This window comes from Ostrinia furnacalis, unplaced genomic scaffold (assembly GCF_004193835.3).
Source record: "Ostrinia furnacalis isolate ACB-3 unplaced genomic scaffold, ASM419383v2 OfSCF0397, whole genome shotgun sequence".
Lineage (NCBI taxonomy): Eukaryota > Metazoa > Arthropoda > Insecta > Lepidoptera > Crambidae > Ostrinia > Ostrinia furnacalis.
The window spans coordinates 368,530-393,853 of record NW_021130636.1 but is presented as its reverse complement, the minus strand read 5'-3'; the positions used below and the strand labels follow the sequence as shown (position 1 = coordinate 393,853).

At 35.6% G+C, this 25,324-nt stretch overlaps 2 protein-coding genes across 7 annotated transcripts in view; both read left to right on the top strand.

Annotated features, from left to right (window-relative positions):
• The window catches only part of Liprin-gamma (liprin protein kazrin), a 110,648-nt gene that overhangs the window by 24,311 nt on the left and 61,013 nt on the right, over positions 1-25,324 (top strand). For all 6 annotated transcript variants that reach the window (XM_028318852.1, XM_028318875.1, XM_028318861.1 and 3 more), the window contains exon 2: positions 2,785-2,820. The gene's annotated coding sequence lies outside the window, so the exon portion shown is untranslated. The remainder of the gene's footprint in view (positions 1-2,784; positions 2,821-25,324) is intronic.
• On the top strand, positions 6,018-7,601 carry LOC114363226 (uncharacterized). The gene is made up of 2 exons (XM_028318895.1): positions 6,018-6,931; positions 7,137-7,601. The coding sequence occupies exons 1-2, from the start codon at positions 6,158-6,160 to the stop codon at positions 7,590-7,592; spliced, it is 1,230 nt and encodes a 409-aa protein (XP_028174696.1). The 5' UTR covers positions 6,018-6,157; the 3' UTR covers positions 7,593-7,601.

Below are 25,324 nucleotides of genomic sequence, written 5' to 3'. Positions count from 1 at the left end.
TCCTTTAGAATTTGCATAGAAGTTGTTATGAGTTTGTCACAAATAGTAACTGCTCACTGAGGTGAAATTTTCTACCATCAGAGACGTCTAAAAATTTATGAAAAGTACGTATAGTATGCACTCTAAGGGCTATTGTACAATACGTTTATTTCAGTGTCGAGGTGCGTTTCATGCGACTGGACGCGCTATGTATCTACTCGATGCTATCGTAATCGTTGTAACTAACTTGTCACGTAACGCTGTGATGGCGCCTGAAAAAAACCCGGTGTGTATGGACCTTAACCCTACGGTGGTCGCGCTCTAAAATATTACGTTAATGGTCGCGCGGATTACATGCGTAAGCCATTTTATGGAGTAAAAAAAGAAGACATATCTTTATAAAAACATGTTTCTTTATTTTTTATATTTATTGTTATGTATTAGTTAATGAAATAATCAAACAAAGAAACGAGCAGTTCTTCTCATATTTCATAAATTAACCAAAACATAAAAATCATCATTTTTTATCAAGAAAATGTCAACTTTGGTAGTTTAGAAATTATCCAGTACTAATTGAACTTATTTATTATTTATATTTTGAACAGGAGATACATGCCATCATGGAATAATAAGGACAAATAAATTTGTTGCACGAATTACAAGTATTTCCAGTACTTTGATTTCGCTTTTTTCCGCAGTAAAAGTAGCGACCTAAAAAACTCCTCTGTGATGGTTCTGAATTAGATGGATAATCACTGGTCTGAGAAACTTGTTCTCTTGTGGAAGAATGTGCACTTCTTCATCAGAAACCGAAGACTCGCCAGAAGATACGCTTTCATTGTCAATTACTTCTAGCCATTCTGCAATTTGTGCTTTTTGTCTATTGTTCATGATTTTTATCTGAAATACAATGATTTTATTGAAAACACAAATGTAAATACATACCTATGCAGTAATTATTTATTACAAAGCATTAATTTACTCTAATAATGCAAAAACAAACATATTAAGTAAAAAAGGTAACTTAAAAAATATTTACGTAATTGGTCGCGCGGATTACACGGGTAGACCATCGGCATTTACGGGGCTCCTGCGACACATCCACAAGCGACCTGGCGCTCACATGTCATTAAGTGTGATCTTCGACTATGCAACTTAAAGTACACGAAGTATCAAAACGATCGCGTTGACCGATTTCAAAATATTCGACAATTTGCACGAGTGGATTACGGGTGTAATCCACGCGACCACTGTAGGGTTAAATGAAGCGTATATAAAAGTGCCGTCTACACATAAATAAGGCTGTTTACTGAACAAATGCAATTCTAAGCTTTGAGGTCTCTTGTTTATTTAGTCAGAGCGCAACATCACAGTCGTTTTGAAAGAAAACCCCCGCAAATGGACTCGAATCGGCCGACGCTCGCATTGGCAAACGTCAAACAATTTATTTTTTTACCCACCTTCCATTTACGGCAACCTTTTTTGTTACTTTTGCGGCAACTCCGCATGCAACGAAAGATAAACGACGTTATACGGAACACTTATTAAAACATTCCTCATTTTATTCTTTGCGCCCCTCCCACGCTCAAAGCGAATTTGGCCTTTTAAAGAAATTTATTAGCGTGATAAAAACGTTTTGGACTTATTAAAAATTTTAACTTAGGAGTTTTCGTAATTGGAAAAGGTAAGATTTTGAATTGAAAAGTAAATAAATAATAAAAGTTCAGCATCAACGTTAAACTGAAAAAGGTTACAAAATATTTTAGTAGCGAGGTGGGTACATCGCTATATTTCTTTGAGTGACTACGGCGATCTTTGATGCTTATTTGTAAGTTTTAAGTTCTTTGTTTCAAGTACGGCTAACGGCATAAAATATCAATACATCTTTAGATAGAAAAAGGTGCACACATGCAAAATCTTATATTGTTGTTGTTGTTTCAGCCAAATGACGTCCACTGCTGGACAAAGGCCTCCCCCAAGGTTTTCCACAATGAACGGTCCTGCGCTGCCCGCATCCAGGCTCTTCCCGCGACCTTTACCAGATCGTCGGTCCACCTAGTAGGAGGCCTGCCCACGCTACGTCTTCCAGCCCGTGGTCTTATATGCGACTGTACAAAAAGGTTTTTCCGTTTTGTTTTTCTGCTTCCCATAAAAAGCAGTTAGGTATTTGAATAAATTAGTGATCATACCTTAACATGTTATTACCGCACATAATGAACTGTGAGCTCTTCCAACTTTCCTTTTACCATAAAAGTTACATAAACCCATATTCTACGTGAAATGTTATCACAAAAGCATTACCTTGCTCTATTGAAAAGATGAAAAAATACTCCGCTAAAAATATTCATTTGACCGCCATTATACGTGAAAAGTTTCGATACTCCCTTTAGTAGGACCCCGGAGTTGCCCTTCGGTATTGTGCTGTAGGGGATACAGATCATGTTTCCCATAATAAGCTGGTAAATCGAGCAGATATTCTCAGTATAGGATGTATTAGGTTACAGAGGTTTAATAGCTACTTAAGTGGGTTTTAAATAATGTTATTGTTTAGTGATGAGCTAAAGACAGCGGTATCATTTTCAGATGTAATAAATGTACCTACTACTTTACAACAAAAGTTATTACACTTGTGGCGTCGACATGATTCAAACTCCTACTGAATTTAATCTTATTTGTAAATATTATAATACCAATAAAAATATTACTCTCGTATTACTCGTATATTCTTTTAGGTACTTTTCATCAAAAACTACAAAGTTTTAGTGTAGAAATTAAATAATTAATTATGTTGTCTCTTATTTACAGAATCCAGAGCTGATAGCAGAACCAGAAACGAATCAGGTATGTAATCAAATAACTTCACCAGTAACTACATAACTTAAAATATAAAGTGTTATTTCTGCAAAGATATACTCACAGCTAAAACGTCATACTTAATCCAATAATACTTAACTATTTTAGAACATTTTGTACCATGTATCACTTAATTTAACTTAAAACTCAAAGATGCTCCCAGCTAAAACGTCATAACCCAAAATATAACGTTTTACGTGCGTTTAAAAAAAAATGTATCCGGGCACCGGCGTCAAGAGCAGTGTCTACGGAAAGTTGATTTCCTGAGTGTCTAGACACGTTCCGAATCACGTTGGCGCTGATATGATTACATTACAGTGTCACTAAACTTGATTTTCGATTGTAGAATGTTTGCAGATTGATGTAGTTACCTGCGGCATAATAATATGAAGAATAGTTTTTAGCTATAAACTTTGTAGAGTGACGACATAGGCAGGATGGTTAAGAGTTTGAGCATGTAAGCAATAGAAAATGGTTTTTCCTATTTGGTTAACCTTGGGTTGTTTCACGTTCCGAATCACGTTGCGCTGATATGATTACAGTGTCACTCAACTGGGTGGTCGATTGTGGAAATCTTTGCAGATTGATATACCTGCGTCATGTGAATTGCTTTTGAGCTGTGAACTTTGTAGAGTGACGTCATAAGCAAGGTTGATTGAAACTTTGAACAGTATGGGGTTACCATTTCGTATTTGTTTTTAGTATTGTAGTATACTACCTATGTACTTTGTTCGACTGTTCAGCAAAATTATTTTAAACTAGCGGCCACCCGCGACTTCGTACGCGTGGATCCCGTTTTACCCCCTTAGGGATGGAGTTTCGTAAAATCCTTTCTTAGCGGACGCCTACGTCATAACATCTACCTGCGTGCCAAATTTCAGCCCGTTCCGTCCAATGTTTTGGGCTGTGCGTTGATAGATCACTATGTCAGTCAGAGTTATATACCTACATATATTTAGATATCTACGTAATAGTAAAATAGTATCTATCTATTCATTTGGTGTGATAAGATTGAAAAAGATTACAGAGTTAATGTTGAAAAGCCAACAGGCGATGTCTACGGAGCTGATTTCCGAACGTCTAGACGGCCCTGCCGAATCTTGTTTAAGGCAGATGTGATTAGGGCGGCGCCCTTCAAAGCACATTTGATGTTTTTATTTACACCTAAATTACATTCGGCTTTGACGATGGAATCCGTGTAAAATAAAGTAAGGTCAACCTGATGTGATGTCGATAATACCTGTTTATCCCTAAAAACCTAAAATAAGTACTATAATCATTGATCACAAACTTAATATTCCAGTCTGAACATTTTGCAACAAACTTGTTCACAAACTGTTTCGCATGTTTGAATGGTAAATAATTCAAATCGCCAAAGGCGTATGGCGAATATTGCAGGACAAACAAACAATCCCGTTGTCAAAGCGCAGACAGTGTACAGCCTACTCGATTAGCTGTACTTGTATTGTTAGTCGAACTAAACAAAAGGCCTTTCTAAACAAAGGAGCCGTTGTTTACTTGTTTGTATCGGATTTCCTTAAGATATAAAAACAAATGAAGGTTTTCTTTCCTTAGCCTTTAGACCCCTTCAAAGTTGTGTATTTTGCTGGCCCCGGAATGAAAACTAACCTAATGTCCGAAATTGTAGGTACGTAAGATTTCAAAAACAAAATACAATAAGGTTACTATCATTCTCTTGTTCGTTACGTATCAGATTTCACATATTATTGTGCAATGCCTAGAATATAAAAGATATTCTAAATGTTTAAATGCTGTCTGAATGCTTAGGTCTAGACAAACTAAATCTAGTAGGTCTATTAGCCTAATTGTAGCAAATTACGGGAATGCCTTTGAAACATCCTTCAACTAACTTCTAACAACACGAAAATACCGACTGAAATTCATAATAACGTACGCCGTCTTACATTTTAGCACCAGACTTGGGAATTTTTCAAATTACTTTGAGGCGAAACAAACAAGTAAACAACGTTTGTAACAAAAATACAATATCTTTTTCGTAAAATACTTTAGCATTTCTTTTATTCCAATAGCTGTGAAAACCTAAAACGCAACGTGCATGAAAAGAACCATTCAGCGTTGCACTTTCCCGAATAGGTACGGTGAGAATACGTGTGCCGTTCCACAATGGAATTATTGATCATACTCCCTCATTTCAACGGTCAGCCAGCTTCAATAGCCTGCATATTCCAAGATTAGACTCAATGCCCAGAAGGACTATGACAATGGCATACAAAGCGGCGCTGAATGCATAAACCGGTCATGCCACATTATGTGTATTCTACGTACCTATTATTTGCTGGTGACGTGCTCTTGTGACTCCATTCGAACTCGAGTACCATTCGATTCAAAACAATCGAGACAATTCTTCGATCATTTGTTGGATCTCTGAATTACATTACACAGAATCTGAAACTGATAATACCTACTCAAATTAAAATTCGTATCGTGTTTAGTTTTCTCGTCTAGTTAACTAAAATCGGTTTAAATTATATGCTCTCTGGAATAGTCTCGCTATCTTGCTTAGGTATTTTCTGCAATATTTTAGTTTCAAAGTTCCTAAACTAATCGGCCTCTAGGGGAACAAGACGGATAGGTCTGGTAATTTAGTTTTCTGACTAGCAAGAAGATTTGTCAGCATTATCTTCTCGATTCGTGCTTTTGCTCGTTATTTAATTTGTTTCTTGAAATATTATCTAAAAATGTAACTTTATTATTTTTTCTTCATTTCCAAAATCAATCTTGTTTCTCATCACTCTTTTATCTTTTAATAGTGTGTGAGAATTTTTCTCGATTATTGTAATCGAATATATCGTGTATGAAAACGGTTTCCCTGGTACATCACTATTACGTCTGCAGAGTGGCAGGACGAGCATTGAGGACGTTACAAAAGGTATTGTCATCGTGGCAAGACTAGTTTATCTTATATCTATTTGTGAGCGGTTCCGCGCTGATACCACGCACGTATCTCTTTACATCAAGACACAATCGCTGATAGTGGTGCAACAATGACGAATCTTAGCTCTTACACAATTGAAATTGTCAAAATAAGTATAGCGTAGTCAGCGTGATTCGAGAATTGGTTGTTATTGATGTGTGTACTTTTTCGCAATGGGTTATACCTATTGTCGGTATATTTAAGAGTAGATATTACTTGATGAATACTACTCTGCGAGATGAACAATCCTGAGATATTCTGAATGAGATAAAATCAATCTATCACGTATTACAGATATGGAGGCCTTTATCAATAGCTTCCTATCCGCTCAGTAGTTCTCAAGATTGATTAAAGTGCACACGTGTTAAGATGCCACACAGAAAGATCTCTCGTGGTCCACCGGAACTTATGATGATCTTATTTGAAGTAGCCAACAACATTCAGATAAAAGATATTGAGTATGTTCTTGAGTTTGGCTGTGACGAAGTTGACTGCTATTACGGCGGTCTTTACAAAGTGACCATAACAGGATACAGAAATGGATGCAAAGTTAAGAAGAAATATATCATAAAGTGGCATTCTGATCCAAAAAAACGAAATGCATTCCGTAAAGCACATAAACGTGAGTTTTTATTCTATCAAAAAATCATCCCAGCCTATCTCGAAATTCAAAACCGTTTCAAAGTCATTGAGGGACTAAAGACAAAATTTCCGAATTGTGATTTCGCTTGCTGTGACAAAGGAAGAGAGGCCATTGTAGTTTCGGATCCACAAGGATACATGGTTCACGATAGATTTCAAAAGTTATCACTGGACCACGTTTCACTCGCGGTGAAAAATTTAGCGAAACTGCATGCTCTGTCTTTTGTGCTGGAAAAATCTCAACCAGAGGAGTTTGAGCAAATAAAAAAGGCATGTTATTTCGACGTGCAGTATGCAGATGTAGAGCTCATGCCAAAGTCATTGTTCTCATATTACGAGGCTTCAGTGAACGTTGTTAAAGATGCATCAGCGAAGAAGAAGCTGCAAGATAATACATCAAACGTACTTAGAATTTTGCATAAATGTGCAATGCCGGATACAAAATATAGTACCATTTGTCATGGCGACTGTTGGAATAATAACATTCTCTACAAATATCAGGTAAACAGTTAAAAACAAGCATTTCACATTCACTTAAAGCGATTGTTTAAATGTAGCATTAATAAAAGCTTCATTATTAATAAAATTTATATAAATGGTTGAGTAATTTTAACCAGTAAACGGAGAGATAAAATTTAACATTTGCGTTAAAACAATTACGGCTGCGGACTGGAAACAAAAATATAATATTAAATTCTCTTTACAGAAATGCAGGCCGGTGGATGTAATGTTTATCGACTGCCAACTGCTCAGATACGCATCACCCGTCACTGATATATCGTACTATTTGTACATGACTACAGACCACGAATTCCGCTCAAAATATTATGACCACGTTCTCTCTTTGTATTACTGGACATTATCGGCGGTGCTGCGACAATGTGATTTGGACATTAATGAAATCTACCCAGAGAGCATTTTCCAACAGCATCTGAAAGATTACTCGGTGTTTGGTTTGATAGAAGCTTTGATATCAATGAAGATAATTACGGCAGAAATAGAGGACGCGCACAAGATGACAGAGGTGAAATACGAACTGACCGAAGAAGGATCGCGCGAGAGTAAATTGCAGAATAGTTCGCTATACGAGCAGCGAGTGAACGGTGTTGTCAATGATTTCTTTTCGAGAAACTATTCCTTGGATGCTGTTCTTAGTAAATGATAACGAGGATCTCATTGGTTTTATTAATGGTGACTCTACGTTTGGCTGGCAACAGATTATGAAATTTAAACCGTTGACGGTTATAGTAGCAGCTATGGCAGTCTTTAAGTAGGTCCAATGTTACCATGACTAGAATAGCATAATCTAGCAGAAAAACGCTAATTCCCAAACATGGAGTAATTCTTTTGAAAACATCGTGATTAAACTTGAATCGTGAATTAACGAACTAGGTTAATGCAATATATGGCATCAAATTGCCATGAAGCTCATTAATGTGTGTTTCATCGTTATTATCATAACGAGCGCAACCCAGAGTGGCAATTTAGTTGAGAATTTAATCATGCTGAATCAATTCTAAAATTAAGTGACTGTAAATTGGTGCTAAATTGTTAGGTAAATTATTATTTGAAATTGACTTGACTTTGACCGGGCCGTGTTTCGGCCATAAATAAACCGTTTAATATTCCGCGGAAAAACTCTCCCTTGTAACATCAGTCGTCCCTGGGAAGAAATTAATTCTTCGTCGCTGCAGTTAATTGTCTGTAACAAAGGTTCTCTGAATCTCGGATGGAACGGATGAAAATCTTTGTAGGGCTGGAATTAATGGCCACGGAGCAGATGCCACTGTTCTACACTTTTTGTTGTTGTTCGGATTAACAGAAATTTAATATTTTCACGCTGAGCACGAAGTATTTTCATTATCTTTAGTCTGACAAGTTCAAAGGAGTCAGTATATTGTTGAATATTATTAGTGAGCTTATGAAGGAAAGTTATTAGGCTACAATTTTTAATCAACGTCGTGCCGGCGGCGAGTTCCTTGTAAATTATAATGACGTCCCCGAGCGAATTGCAGAGCCTGATACGAGACGGCCCCTTGCAGAGAGCTGTATGGCATTATCTATGAAAATTCCATTCTATGCACAAACTACGGAGTCAGAACTAAGACCTCATTGAACCCAATTTGTATACATCTCCTCTGGAGAAGGATTTCTTATTTTATTTTAGAGTTGTATAATTCGCAAAAAGACAAGATCTTATGTTTAGTCATAAAGGCATTTAAAGAATAAGTATGTCATAAAAGATGAAAAATCTTATATTTATTATTATTTCTACCAAAACAACAATTTTGTTTTAAAGATGTCAGTTTGCGTAGTGTAACCGACTTATCTGTTTTTATCTTAAAGTCTGCAAGCGAGATAAAATGGAAAAATACCATGGGATCAAAATCACGTGCTCCATCATAGCGTTAAAAAGATTGATCGAGATTTGAATGATGATCTAAGGTACTTGATACAAATAAGGCCTACGTTCTAATAAGGCCTATACATCAGAAAACACAGATAAACAAATCCAACCGGGATAATACTTCAAGGACACGTACTCATATGCCCTACAACCCGGTAGAGTGCAAGAGCGTCCCGATCCACGATCCCAGCACCAATTGGCACGCGTTCTTCTAAGGTGGTGGGTGATTTCGTGCTCTCTTATAAAAATCTGGCGATTTCATCTTAAATTTTCGGTAAAATAACGCTGTTTTAGATTAAGCTTTTCTTAGTAATGGTTTCTAAATATTTCTTACTAGCTAATAATTACCTTAATTTGTACTACTGGCTATAGATGTATTATTTGTAAATTTTTAAAGACAACAAGAGCGAAATATCTAATAAGGCCTAGGCCTTATTTCAGCATGGTAGGCCATATTGGATACTTATGTCAACACCTGATTACGGACAAATTCATTAAACTAAATGAGTCAAAGAGTAACTAAATATTTATTTAATAAGAATGTTACTAACAGCACAGAAAATAAAAAGAAAACAGAGTAAAAAAAAATACTAAACCTGTAAAAAAAAAGAAACAAAATACAAAACCAATAAAAAATAAGAATAAAAAGCCGTATGTATAATTCTAAAGAATTAAAGCTGATATTATCATGCCTGTCTCAAAGACAATGTAGCAGATATGCTACCATAAAGGACTGCTTTTGCTGGTATCATACAGATTGTGTAGGAGTTCGTACAGATGATTCAGAAGCCTTTTTATGCCCTGGTTCTAACAAAAATTGAGATCTCATTTTGTTTACAAAAAATCAAGACTAAATGATGTTCCTAAACTGATTTATTTAAAAGGTTTTATATGTAGGCCTTATTCGAACACGGTGTTTTAATAAGCCCTATACAAAAAAATAATATTGTTTGTTTTGATTTTTTTTTTGATAATTTAAGTAAGGAATCATTACTTTGTTACTATGAGTATTTAATTATATCTATAATTTATGTATTATTCTTAATAAGTGGAATTTAAGTTTATCTAGAGATATACAGTATATTTCTGTTTACTTGGTATGTAAAATTTTGATAACGCAAACAAATCGACGTGTTTAATGTTATAAGACCGCATTTTGCTTAATACAACCTCAATTTTAAGGTCTACAGGCATTTGAATCATATAGGCCTTATTCCGTGTAGGTGATTTAATAAAGCCAAAATCAGTGGTTTCGTAATTTGCTTATTTTGAATAGATTTAGTTAAAAATTGTGTTATTTTTTGTAATATTGCTAAAATTAAAGGATGTAAGAAGTTAATTAACCTTGTTTTTGTTGCCTGGCGTTAATATTTATTGAAATATAAGCATTTAAAGTTAGGTAGGCCTTATTTGTATCAAGTACCTTATTATACACTAGAGAACTGTCAAAAATACAATAGGTAGGTACTATCGGAATACCTAATACTTACCTACACCAAATCCGTGCCTTGAAGATAGTAACTAAGTACATTTACTTAAAGATTTGTTTAGGAAAGAATTGGTTTTATAATAAGTAGGTCTATCAAGAGAGAATGATAAAGTAGAGATAAAAAATACATTCTAAAAGAGAAAATTGAGGTTGTTGTGGCTTTTAGACTTTTCCGTAGAAAATATCAACAATATAGTTCAATGTGATCTTACATTTGATGTAGATTAGCAAACAGCAACAAGCAAATTCTAAGAAAAATCTTGTTACGCAGGTAAATGGTTTCTTATTTACTTAGTACTAAACATATTTTAAAGGTTCGTGTATTCCTGACGGTACCATAACCCACGTCAACGTCAGCCGTCAAGGCTCCAAACGTATATGAAATGGCCCAGAATATCGTATACAGTGTCTTCATTCCGATAATGTTGCTTATTTCTTTTTGGAAATAAAGATTTTATTTGGTTAGGCGCACATACAATCTAGAATCTGGATGGAGAAATACAACCGGTGTCACAGACTACTTAACAGCGTGTATTAAATATTGAGCAAGCGAACTACACCTAAACAAGTTAGTTTAGTTTTCTGGGAAATTGTGAACTAAAAGGCCGGCTAGCTCAGCGCGGAGAATAAATAATCATGAACGTAAATAGAACCCTTTGATTGTAGGTCATATAATTTGGAAAAATATAAAGTCTCTATTATTCTACTACTTAGGGTTAGGGCGCAAATCTTTATGTTTGACATCACTAGATTTGAATTTGAAATATAATTTTTCTTTACACTTGAAGACCCATTACTATTGGGTACACACAGTCCTAATTAGTATAAGTTTGCAAATACAATGTTTGATCTCCTATTATCACAAATATAATACATACGGAAGACTATTCATGTTTCAGATTATTTATCTATAAGTACCACTCCCAAAGCCCCAATCAACAACACACTACGGTCAATGCAGTATTTCGAATCATTAATCTTTTTAAACTTCAGTCGGAGTTAATGATTGCAGCAGCATTGTCACCTTTTACCAATTTCAACATAAAATGGAACTGAATTTTATTTTAAAAGCCGTGGGACGAAATATCAACTATACAAAAATATTATTCATCATCATCATCAACAGCCCTTTACAGTCCACTGCTGGACTATGAGCCTCCTCCACTATGGTGGAGGGATTTGCCATAATCTCCACGCTTGGCAGGCGGGTTGGAGATCGCAGTTTAAAAGATTGATGTTTTTCAGAGAGCGCTGCTGCCCATTCTCTGTTTGTTGTGTAGAATACATTTGTCACCAACCCCTACTCTTCCCGCGGGTGTCGTAAGAGGCGACTTAGGGACTACACAACAAAAATATTATTACAGTAGTATAATTTTTTTATTATTATGGAATGGTTTCCTTTTTTAGCATTTTTTGTCGAATGGATTGAAATTTTAATAAAACCACTCTTTCAAAAATGAGAGTTGAATCTTTATCGTAATAAAAACCGAATGAATACCTTCAAAGATACAAAAAAAAACATTGTACAATCATGTAAAAATCACAAATTTTGTAGCTTAAAAATTTTGATTGATACTTACTACAGTGACGTCATATCTATTCAGTTTGAAACCTTGCAACAAAAATGTAGTTCCACCGCAGAATAATAATGTACTGTTTCACCAAGTTTGTTTTTTACCCCAGTCGAATGTTTGCTTATCAACTGTATGTATAAATAACCCTTAATCACCGCGCGGAGGCTTCGTGTAATTGAAAACAGCTCGGTCTATTTTAGTGCTACCGTAACGGGTCGATATAAAACTTTGCTCTGAGCGGATTAGCGGTCACCATTGAGCGGTAGGAACTAAACAGGATGTGGATATTAGCAAACGAAGTTTTTGGCTCCATAAGCAAATTGCAAATGCTGGTAGAACATGATTATGTATTAAGCTGTGTTTAGGTACATGTAGAGACATAAGTACATTAATATAGGTTAGTGATATATTTTTGATGTTGTAAACTAAAAAACTGAAAAGTTTCACCGAATTCTGTATATTATTATGCGTGGAGAATTACGAAATACACATCCTCACTAAATTATTAGCCATAAACATAAGTTACATTATCCACAATGAATAATAATAATTACCTACTTATATTCATTAATTTAGATAACATATCTATTAGTGATTTGATTGTTTTACTTTCCTCGACTATTTCATAATAAGCTTTCTGTTCAAAATACCGCAAGTACAGCACGTCACAAAATTAAAACTTCAGGTGTAAACCCAGCAATCCGAAGGCGAATTAACATCTACACAATGGCGCCGGTAGTGGGGCAAGCGGGCGCTTTCGACCCCTTTGTCCCCAACTAAAGGGTTAAGTTAAACACTCGTCCTAACCCTCCGCGAACATATGTTCCACAATATTTTCTACACATTGTTTTATAAACGTTCCGACACTAAAAGTACGAGTAGCGTGTCTGTCTACCCTTCATATACGTGAAATCTATCTATAGGTATGCAATAAAACAGTTGAAAGTGTGGGAAGTGTTGGTGGTATTAACACCTTGTGAGGGAAGTCCAAAAAGGTTTACAAAAATACAGTTTTTAGTTTAAGGCTTGATAGCAGTCTCACTTAATTTAAAATCGGAGTATTTTTTTTTATGCATAACATGGCAGTTATTTGACCACAATCGCAACTGATGCAGTCTAGGATGGTACATAAAATATCTGCCCTGTATATTTTGATTAATCTTAACCTTTTACAAAGGAAAGGAAGGTGTTGTTAGATTGGTTTTGGTCTTGAACTAATGTAATTATGGAATTTGGTGGTTTTACTCTGGAAAAGGTTTCCACGTAGAGTTTTGGGTCATCTATTTGCGTGTTAATTTGATGCATGCATAATATTGGTGAATATTGTTTACGCTTCTTATTTCTAAATCTGATACTTGTTTTGTTTTTATGAAACGTGACATGCTTCCTTCTTTATTTTTAACTATGAACAAAATCACTCTTTAGACAGGCTCATTGTATATAACATTGAGTTTAAAATAACATAGACGGCACTAATCGTAAACTGAATTGGTTGTAGTTGGACGAAGTTGGGCCCTCAGGCTTAGACCTTAGATACAGCGGCCTAGCACCTTGCGCCGTCAAGGATTACGCTTACTTCATTTCACGGGTCACAGAGCATCGGCACACAATCTTAATTATACCCTAAGTCTAACGTTTAAGGTTTAAATAGAAATAGCGAATCGAAGGAGACTACAAGGCAAGCGATTAGCCGGTAATCTTTACTCAGATTACACACTGCATAGGGATTAATTGTCAGTAAAGTCTATTAAAGCTGATTTGACTGTGTAACTGTTAACAATAATGTAGAGCTGTACAACAATACTATGTTTTTATAATATCTGGCAGTAGCATTCATTAAATCTTCCTGCCTGCAGTTGTTTGGGCACGCAGGGCACCACATTACACTGATTGTAGCAAGATTTTTGGGCTGACACTATGTAGGTTTGTGGTCGACATGACAAGAAGAAAATATCTGACAGCTATAATAAAGTAATAGGGTCCCGTTTTTACCCTTTGGGTACGGAACCCTAATTATGCATCGTTGCGCTAACGTTAACAAATGTCTAAACAAAGACGTTTTGTAATTAACGTGGAATTTAACTTAGGCTGCGATGCACCATCTTATTTTAACCGTAACATTAACAATAACCGGTACTTTTTGTACGGAGTTTGACAGATTTTTGACGTTTGTCAAAGTTAAAGTAACATGGCGCAACCCACCAATACTGCAACTGAAAATTACCCGTATATTCCACCTAGAAAAAATAAGTCAGTCGAAGTTTTAAAGTCGATTGTAGAAAAAAACTATCCTAACCTTAGCTTACATGTACTCGTATGTACCTACTTATAAGCTTTGATATAAGTACCCCATAGAAATTTTATCATGCGTCCCTTGAGAATTTTTTATTAATATTCCTGGAATAAAATACCTTTCCCGATTTTTGGAAGCAATGGCCTTTTTATTGCGAAGGAAAGTTTTGAAATCGGATCAGTAGTTTTCGGGATCATCTTTATCCAGTATGAATGTACACAGAAAAACAAATAATTCGAAGAAAGGGTCGTTGTTTTTGAAGTGAATACCTACTTGTGAGAACTCTGCATATTTAATAAAATATTAATGTTAAGTATTTATTGATTTTTGTGTATTAAGCAAATGGAGTCGTGGTTGATTAGTTTTATTTTCCCAGTGTTCAAATTCGGTTTGTATTTGAAACTACGTTTCAATTCAATACACAAACATTATATATTTGTAGCTGCTACGAGCTACGACTACGAGCTTTTAGCGTAGTACGAGTGATACAAGAACAATACTTCAAGCTATTATAGTAGCTTATACAGTTGTATTAGGTGCTATATTGCAACAGCAGTTTATTGTGCTGTCGACTGGATATTGTGTGATACGTATTTCCAGTAACCAATATCGTCAATATGATTACGCAATCACCTAAGTAGGCTTTGCTATATTATGTGCAATGTAATTCAAACGTAATTACTCGCATAGACCACGGTAATACTATCATACAGTATTGTAACTTCATACAAACGGACGAAACTCGAGCTTTCCTTCGAAATTCAAATCTCGGTATGCGCTCGACATGCAAAAGTCGGGGGTGTCGCGAATGTGCCACAGTAATAAACGGACGATGTGTTTTTTTAAACATAGTGGTTTTTTTTATAAAAATAATTACAAGTACCTATTTATACAGGGTGCATGTTAGGTAAATGGATTTATAACTCAACACTAGCCCATGTTAACATTTATGAATGAAAATAGTATGGTGAAGTCAGTGAATATCATTTTATTTTTATTATCATTCAAAATAAATATCATGATAACAATTTCCTGACTTCACCATTGTAAGCATTTTACTGTGAAACAGATGTTAATTGGAAATTAAAATGTATATTGTTGTTTTAATAATTAAATGCGGGTAAGCGAAATAATAAGAAAAAAAAAGAAAAATTACAATCACAAAATACATTACAAAACTAGATAGAAGAAATTCAAGAAGGCAGATGTAATGAAAACAGGTTGCGCAGGTGGGCAGCCCTATCGCATGTTGTCAAACGGTGACGTACCGCGCGGCTGTTGACATTTATTTCAAAAATATGACCGAGTTGGAATACTGTATAGATAGTATTACCGTGCATAGACCCAGTTCCTCGTTATATCATAGATGTACTATACTACTCGTATCTGACTTATATTTAAATTAGTAAACAGTTAAAAACATTAATTAATAATTAGTTAAGAGGAGCATGTTTAACACTAGCTATTTAGACCTAAGGCTTGCTATAATTTACATATGGTAAAATCGTTAAAAGAAATAATTTAATCTAAGCATTTTGCATTTTTAAAGCAGATAATGTAGTCCTGAAACCATTTTAATAAAGTTGCTTACTTGGCTTTTCATTTCAAACGGCACTAAAGTTAAATTGAATTCTCACAAAAGGTACAACAACTGCATTCTTACTGAATTTATTAGTTTCGGTGCCGCCCCAAGTGTTTCGTCTAAAACTAAGAAATATAGTGACGGTAGCCGCGAATAAAATAAAAGGGATGAACCGGCAGGAGTGACTAAGAGGTAAGAGGTAGCTGAGACCTCCCTCCTCGGACTAAATCTAATTTTTTCGCCGTTAATGTTCGCTTTTCCCGCCTTTCTGATAGGGCTACCACCGTCTTTTGGCTTTTGCTTTATTTTGTAAGTAAAGTATAATCCTTTTAGAATGATTTTTAATATGATATTGAAGGAACAGTAATAACGCGTAAGGTAATACACAATGGTATGTTAGTTTAATAACGTAGCGACTTTTGCGACTTTAGTCATTTTGTAATTAAGATAGTATGATAGAGAGTCGTTGAAGTATTAGGTTTAGGGTTAGGAACGGTTTAGTAACGTTTTATATAAGAAACAAATATACAAAATGTAGAGATGGCAGGGCGAAACAATGAATGCTAGAAGAACTAACTTATGCTGAGCGGTTGACGTTCATTTTTCTGTTTTATTTTCATAGGTAAATGATAGATTTTTGTTATAAAATTGAGACGATTCTATAAATCTGGTTGATACACTGTCAGCAAAGAAGGTTTTATGAGTTATTCGGAGGAACGATCCCGACGCACTTCTCTCTTTGCAAATATTCAAAAGAGAAAAATGTTGAACAAATTGCCATTTAAACGAAGTAGTTTGGAGAATAAGATTCGCTTTTTTGGTCAATACACTCACAAAATGAATCAGTGAACCATGTAAAAATATTTTTAAGACAAACAAATTAGAGTTTCGGGCTTCCATTTAATAATAAAATATGCATGGCCCCTAATTCTCGTTGTATTGGTTATTTTGGCTTATTTTAATGTTATAATTGAATTATTTGCTAGGTTTTTTAATAACAAATCTGATGTTATTGGTATAATAAACGATATATTGATGCAAAAGCTTCTAAGAACACACTGTGTTGTACACACTTACACCGTATTCACAAACAATACTATGAGGTCTCACAGTGCGCGTGGACGCACAGGGTGATACACGAACCAATCACAGAGCTCAATTCAACGCTGTGCGTTCGATTTGCTGCTTCACTTAAGCAAGCATCGTTTGTGAATACGGGCGTAAAACTTAATTCTTGACTGATTCGTGCTGCATTTTCTTTCAAATTCAACGATGGTGGATTACGAAGTTAATATCCTTGGTGTGGCCGTAGACAAGGTGCCTCAGCGCAAATCGCTTTTAGATTGGAACGAGAAATGAGATGTTTATTGTCTTTCCTCTTATAGTCGTGAATTACTGGCGGAAGGTTAAAGCAGTTTACGGGGTGAGCGAAAGCGCTCTTTGATAGTTATCGAGAGATACATCTACCCATGTATAGTCGAACACATCAGACTATACATTTTTGTAGTAAAATCGCTCGTATCACAATGGGGTAAGACGCTGCTGTGTTTAAATTGATGTGCTTCTACATAGCACGTGGTGAATTTTTGTAGAGTAGTTAGGTAGGTACCCGTGTGCCAGGAAAAGTTTTTATAGGTTGAACATTTATCATGAATTTTATTTATTAGTTTTTTGTTTTGGAAATTATGCGTTTCGGAAAAATAAAAGCAAATGCAATAGGTGAATATTTTATAAAACTCACGGTATTATGTGGTCGTTCGAATACATACTATAAGTTATATTCTACACGTTGTCTCCATGCATCCTTTACGGTGACATTAACTTATCTGTAAAAGTACTTTTTGAAGGAAATATTTAAGACAATATTTCTGTTAAGAAAAAAAAATGTAAATGTGACTTGATGACTTAAAAACACACAGCATATAAACGCTAACAATCTAAGCTAAAAACTGAAACTTATTATTACTACAACTCAAAAACACTAAGCCCATAAACCAAGCTGTAAATGACTAAATTATGTTAGTTTAGGGTTCTATCTACCGGGTGATTGAACTATACTTTGCAATCTGGTCCCCGGTCAGACGCTCCTGAATAATTACTGATACTGCGGGGCTATGGGGCTCGGGGCGTGCTATTGTTATGATGTTTCAATCGGTAGAATCAATTATGGGGGAATCTAATATAAGTAGTATTAAATTTGAGTTTATTTATGAGGTTCTGATTCGTTTGGTAGGTAAATTAGGTACTAAAGAGTTATGACACGTTGCATTTCAGATAAAGTAAGTATAATCCGGGCCTATTCAAGGCGAGAGTGAATAGGCACTTACACTTACAGGGCAGATTATGTACCATCCTAGACTGCATATCACTTAACGCCAAGTGTGATTGCGGTTAAATACCTGCCTTGTTATGCATAAACAAAAAGTATTAATTAGTTTCTTTTGCTATAATCTCGATGGTGCATATCGAAGCACACTGGTTTTGCCAATGTCGAGCGTTTAAAGGCATACAATGGAGTTACAAGTTAGAGTTCGAAGAAGCAAGTATTAAATAAAAATAAGCATTTTTATGCATCCACATAATTAACTCTTCACATGAATATAACAGTTATTAATTTTAGACCAACTGAAATTATGCAAAGTGATAAAATGCTCATGAAAATTTGTATGCGAACTGTCGCCTAACACGCTATATTTACTTTGGGAAGTGTTAGCTTTAAATTTCAGCAAAAAAGCGTAGTCAGGCTAAACGTGGCGTGACATTACGACATCCGAAAGGCTTTAAAATACATCTGCTGAAACTGAAACTACATTTACCCTTTATTTTATCCCAATGTTTGCGTTTCATAGATTTGATTTGAAAAAGAAGGCTGTTCACAAAATTTTAAGTGTCAATTCTGATTTTATGATAGCTTTATACGAGCAACATCATGTTTAAATGTCGTAGTCGTGAGTCGGGTCGTGAGGGTTATAGTTATTTAAGGGTCAAAATTAAGGTCAATAGAGGGCTCGCTCCTAGCTAATATAAAGTGTTGCTATAGTAAAGAAGCAAATTGTATTAATTAAGTGTTAAATGTGTCTTAGTACATTAGTCTAACCCAAAACACAGTAGTATTCTTAACTCGCAGTCCTAGTATACAGTCGCAGTAGTTTCCTATATCTGCTAAATAATTTCATAAATACCTACCTGAAAAAATAACTAGACGCTTCATTAAGCTCTTCTATTTTCACCTTTTACTAGATCCTCAAAGTGAATGTAACGGAAAATGCGAGCTTCAGACATGCAAATGTAAATGAAATATAAAGCCGACTTCATACGCTAATGTACAAACGACAGCACGTTAGACTACCCATTTCTATTGCAAATTCACTTATATTACAACTGAGTAAGACAAGTATAGTTCAACGTGCCGTCATCTGTAGTCTAGAAATAAAATTCTATAGTGCGCTTATACTTAGTTACTGGAGAATTAAATGTTACTTCAAGTCTAGCTGTAATGTCGGGGATTATTAGAAGGCTAAAATATCATTACACGAACGATCCGCTCGTTTTACAAAAGCCGTGGTTATTACGTGCTCGACACGTTTGCTTGGTTTTCCGTTGCACTGTAGTTGTACTGCCTGGAGAATTCCAATTCAAAAGTATAGAATTTAGTTTTACAAATTAATGAATTTTTAGGTACTTTTTAGGTACTACTTAGTTGAATTTATATTCTTAGATATTATTAAATACTTAGTAATAGCCACGTCTCTACATACGAGTAAGATGTATATAAAAGTGTCTACTTGCTCAATCACTCTTATTCGTTTCGTTCTAACACATTTGCAACATTATGTACGACATGATTATGCTTTTAAATGAGATAGAAATGCAAATGATGTATTTAGTTTTTTGTTTCATTTTAGTCTCAGTCTCTTAATTTTGAGGTCTAATAACTCGTATATTCTAAATGCTGTACCTATTCGTTATTTAATTTTTATATCGTAACTAGCTTTCTGCCCGCGGCTTCGCCCGCGTGGAATTTTGTCTGTCACAGAAAAACATTATCGCGCGCGTCCCTGTTTCAAAAACCGGGATAAAAACTATCCTATGTTCTTTCCCGGGACTCAAACTATCTCTATGCCAAATTTCATCAAAATCGGTTGCGAGGTTTAAGCGGGAAAGCGTAACAGACAGACAGACAGACAGACAGACAGACAGACAGACAGACAGACAGACAGACAGACAGACAGAGTTACTTTCGCATTTATAATATTTATAATATTATAATATATAATTATATTAGTTGGGATTACGATTCATATGATACACAGACACAGCAAGTGTAAACGCTAAAGACAGATCCAAGCCCCATCCGCCTGCTAAGTCAACACACACCTAATGATTTGTTTGATGGTGAATATTTGCGCGATTATGCTGCGGTGCGAGGCTACGGCAAACACGCTCGCAGTCCGTCTGCTACGTTCATACGTTGTTACTTAGTTTATTTTGATTCATTTGCTCCTCCAATAGATAGGTATAGCTATTATTAGTAGGTATAGTAAAGTTCAGTTTTTGTTTTTGATTTGGAATTGGAATGTCTTGATTACTCTCATGCATTAGAAGAGGAGCTTAGGTAAGGAGTGTTTATACAATCTATGATGGAAAAGCTCGCTTAAAAGAGGCGTAAAGCCTTGCAGACTTTGGGAATCCTTTCTTAGCGGATGCCTGCGTTGATAGATCACTATGTCAGTCAGTCAGTCAGTCAGTCAGTCACCTTTGAGTTTTATATATTTAGATATTACACTGAGCGCTGGATATACTTTATGGATTTATAATAAGGTCAAGGACACAATCGTATTTGATTCGAATTTCGAGCTCCAGTTTATCATTCCATGTGTGCATACCCTACAGCCTTGGACGAATTCGTCCAAGCCTACAGCTCATTGAATATCCAGCAAGGCCTTCCCACCGCATGGGATGATTATTTCCCATCACGTACGATCTGGCCGCGGTATTGATTCTGCGGTCGGTCAATTAAATGCTTTGTGTGCTTTGCTGTTGATAGAAGTCATTTTGCGACCTTTTTGTACAGTTTGGATTTTCTTTGGCTGTTTTGTATTCTATGTTTGGTCTGCTAGATATTTTGCGGTGATAGAATGTGATGTCTCTATTTATTTTTGATGGAACCCTATTTTATTGATGTCAGGATTTTCTTCTATTTGTGCTGCTAAATAGAATACTATAGAATAGCAATTTCATGAATAAAAGAATGGTGTCAAAAAAATTACAGTATACGAGACTATTCCCACCTCTCGTTCCCACCTGTGTAGCCAGTATCTACAGCTTGAACGCCAATAAATACCCAACCAGTGAAGGTCAAGCTTGTCCCGGAGGAAAGTTAAACTATCATTGGACCCGCAAAGAAATTAAATTAAAATCAGAAGAACATAGGAGGAGTTCGAAGTTAAGGTTCGACTTCCCTCCTTTGCAAAGCGTATACTTACACCATCACATTACGAGTACTTTTGCTAAAGATAAATGCGACTCTTCAAACAGACTTTAACTTTCTGTCACAACTACTTATTCAGACATCGCTCGACATTCTTAATCGACTAGACGAGCGCATAAGAACTCACGTGTTTCCTCAATAAATTACCCGAGGTAAGGGCTCCGATGGACTGGGCGTGCGAGTCATCCATCACTGCATGCAAAGCGATGCTTGCGTGCCAATAACTAAACTGCCTACTATAGGCGAGTGGGGAAGTATTACCACACGATTTCGTGCGAGCTCAAAATAGATATCGACATTTTCTTTTCGAATGGAGTTTCCTGGCTCATATCTACTTCGCCGCTCATGCATGAAGAGGAGATAAGCATTATGTACTTTAACGAGTATTTACTTTAATCTGTATGTTTTTGTACAGAAAGGAAACATTATAAATATTTTTACATCATTACATCAATATAATCTACATATTATCTGCTTGTCAGAATTTTGATCATAGGACTTTGTAGCTGACTGCTGCCGGTTGGTTTTTGGTTTTAAGTTTGAAACTGCCTGAAAAAGTATAGGTACAATTTCACTCAGAAATGGAGTTCCAGTCTTCGAAGCTTGAACTTATTTTGATCATTCGGTCCAATAAATCACTTTTTTTTTATTAAAGCTTTGATTAACATGAAAACTGTTCCGTTTTCAAAATTATAATAGCGAACGGAGATTAATTAATTTGGTTCCAGCACAAATGTTGGTTTTAAATTCTGTTGACAAAACAAGGCGAGTTAAAAAAGAGGAAAACTGATGAAATGCGTTGAATAGCGCCCGCGGCGTGGCCCAACTCTAATTAAATTTTAGCAAATGCGCTTGCATGAAAAATTTTCGTATACCTTTGGAATTCGTTTGTTGACTGCATTTGGGAGGGAGCTCGCCGTAAGTGGAGTGCTCTTAAATAGGTTTAGGGATTTAATAATTCATTTTAGGGGCTTTTGCAGCGCTGTGATAACTTTTTATGGTATTATGCTCGTATTTTCCATCAAAGGGGCATTATTCAGCTGTTTTTATGCGCTGGTTGGACGTATTTTTCCCTATTCTCAAAATAATTGGAGAATCTATAAATTCCAATTTGGGAAAATCTGAACTAAGTCAGTTTTATTTACTCTATTGAAATTATGTTTTTCCTTATAGCTAATTTGGTACTAAATGTGTAAATAAAAAGAGAGTGCCTACGTGAAGTGTAAACGAATCGTATTTGTTCTCTTGCTTTGAGCTCTTTATATCCCTCGAGGATATGAGTTTCTTTGAAACGTTCTGTAATTACACGAGGAAAGCCACAGGCAAATTCAAACAAATGAGCATGGCAAGGAAAAAGGCTAAGATCAACACAATCCCTCTTTGACGACTATAAAAATAACGTTTTCTGTTATGAAAACAAAATTTAAATTGGAAATCCTGTTGTGTAACGCAAAATAAAAGTCGTTGGAACGACATTATAATAATTGATTTTGAGTTGACCGCGTTTTGCGGAAGGGGCGGTACTAGAGTCTATAAGAATGGAAAGAAGCCACTCTAAGTAGGGAAGTAGAATTTATCGTTAAAGCCCTTCTAAAATGAGAAATAAACGAATATTTTGGGACTAGCTTGAGGGTGTGTACATTTGACAAAATATTACTATTTATGATTACGATATATTTTATAATTCACGGATATTTGGAAGAGCATGTCCTTTAACGATTTATGTTATGTTAAAAACGTATAATGTTTGAATGGGCGAGTCATGCATGCACTATGGTGGCATGGTTCGGATATTTCGTTGCTATTCAGGTTTAAAACATTATTAAAAGTGACCCACCCTCTCGTGCTCTTAAATCCGTAGCTGTATTATGTCGCGAGAGAGACAACTACAACGCTCTACATGACTTTAGGCAAATTTCATGATGCAGATCATAAATTTGAGTAGGTTGGCCAAATAGATACTTTATGATACTATACCATTGGAGTTTTATTATGTTTTGCCCCGTATCTCGTAAATTTTTACCCGAAAATGGGGTCAGTTTGCCTAACCGACATTTACTGAAAGGAAAATATTCCTAGTTTTTATTTTAGCTCAGCCGAGGATTTACGCCTCACATTTTGGCTGGAGTCAAGGGCGGTGGCCCATTCGTAATATAATTACTGCTGAGTGCTTCCTTACATAAATAAGTCTTTGTTATTTTTCCAGATTTGCGTCCTTATTTTGCGCCTGTCAACAGCCCAAGTTTTAACATGGTTGTCTAATTAGAACTTGTTTATAATTAAATTTTCGCCTGGAGGTCTTTGGACTGGCTTATGGTAGTGACCACTTTAAGTTTCATAAGAGCAATTTTTAATGTATAAATTAATCGTTTAAGTAGGAATCATGAACAATTCAATTCACTTAGTTAGGGTACGACTTATTTGAATCTTTCACAGGCTCACAAAGGTACTCGGAATTAATAATTTATTTCACCAAAGGAGTTGGGTGTGAGGAAATTTGGAAGTTGTTCATTTCAACCGCGACGCGCTAATTCCAACATTCCCAAATTCCAACTCGCAACTTCTAACTCAAGCGAAATCGTAAATTAAGTGCGTAGTTACATAATAACACTTGTGTAATGAGAGAAATTCTATTAGCAAATACGACGTTTTAATTTTAATTCAATCCGTCGTTCCATTTTCCCCGAGTTATAATTTAATGTGCGGACAAGAGAGAAATCCATAAAATCTAATGCGAAAATTCCAGGGCGCGATGAGCCTTTCAAGATTTATATTAGTACTTAAACGACTGTGGTAGTGCCTGTTTAAGCTTTATTACTTTTCTCGGATTGAAATATAGGAATACCTTGCAGGTATTGGAGGAAACGGGATCATTTTGAGAGTTTTTCTGTAATAACATCGAAATTGACAGCTTTATTGCGCAGTTTGGCTAACTGATTAAGGGAAAAGGAGGAAAATCCTTTTTCCAAAGAAAACACATAATTTACGAGTTGCTGCAAGAACTTCAGTGGCAAATTATTTCTTTCAGAGGCTTCTAAATCCAATATTAATTCCATTAATAACGAGAGCTCTTGTTTGATTTTTTTACACTTTGGTAATAAGTATTTGATACTGACATGGCTAATGAATAACAAGGACTGAAAACGAAATGTTTGAAAGTATGGAATATTTACTGTTTTCTCAAGACCAGAGCAAAAACTTTACATTACCTCACCACCTCACCGAGCAGAATTACTGTCGTGAAATAATGTCAGTATATTACCTACTATACCCAGCAATATTTCTCACGTTTTATTCACCGTCAGCAAATGGCCTGCAGCCTCGCCTCCAAGCCCTGCCTTTCATTAGTGCAATGCCATCTACAATCTAAAGACAATAGTCACGCCCTGTTCTCGCACTTCGGAATGCAAATTCTGTTTCGTGCAAACCTCCGATATTGCAAGCCATTGGGGTTGGTACAGCCGACAGCACATCAGAATATTCATTTTTGTCGCAATATAGTCTGTATTACAATGAGATAAGACACCACTGTGTTTAGTTTAATGTGTTGTACGTACCTATAAGCTGTGACAATGCGGCGAAGAAACGGCCATTATGAGGGCTTGGAAGGCTTCATTAGATCGTTTGATAGTATAATTCAGTTGATATTTCTTGGGGAAAAACAAAAGCACAGATTTTAGTCTAATGTTTGTATTTAAGAGCAATTTTAAATCTCTATTCATAAGGTAGCGAACATGTTGCAGAACTGAGCTTCGCTACATACTAAAACAGTTTGTTTCATATAAATTACAACAGAGGAGATGTTAACAAGACGTTCAAAGCGGAATTTCCAACACTCTGAGACTTAATGGAACAAAATGAAAGGATCATTTCGACGTACACCTTTCCTCATTCCATTAGCACACGTCCTGGAGCATAGTACGAGTTATAAGACATTGAAAACAAGCTATGTACTGTGTAAGAAATTGTTTACTTCAAATCCTGTCTTTATTACAAGTGAATATGTTTCATAACAGCGTGTTTTGCTGTTGATATAGTTGCAAAAGTTGTGCGCTGCA

Coding starts and splice junctions, on each gene's coding strand:
- LOC114363226 (XM_028318895.1), top strand. CDS start 6,158: ATGCCACACAGAAAGATCTCTCGTGGTCCACCGGAACTTATGATGATC. Junction 6,932..7,136: donor ACATTCTCTACAAATATCAG/GTAAACAGTTAA, acceptor TTCTCTTTACAG/AAATGCAGGCCGGTGGATGT.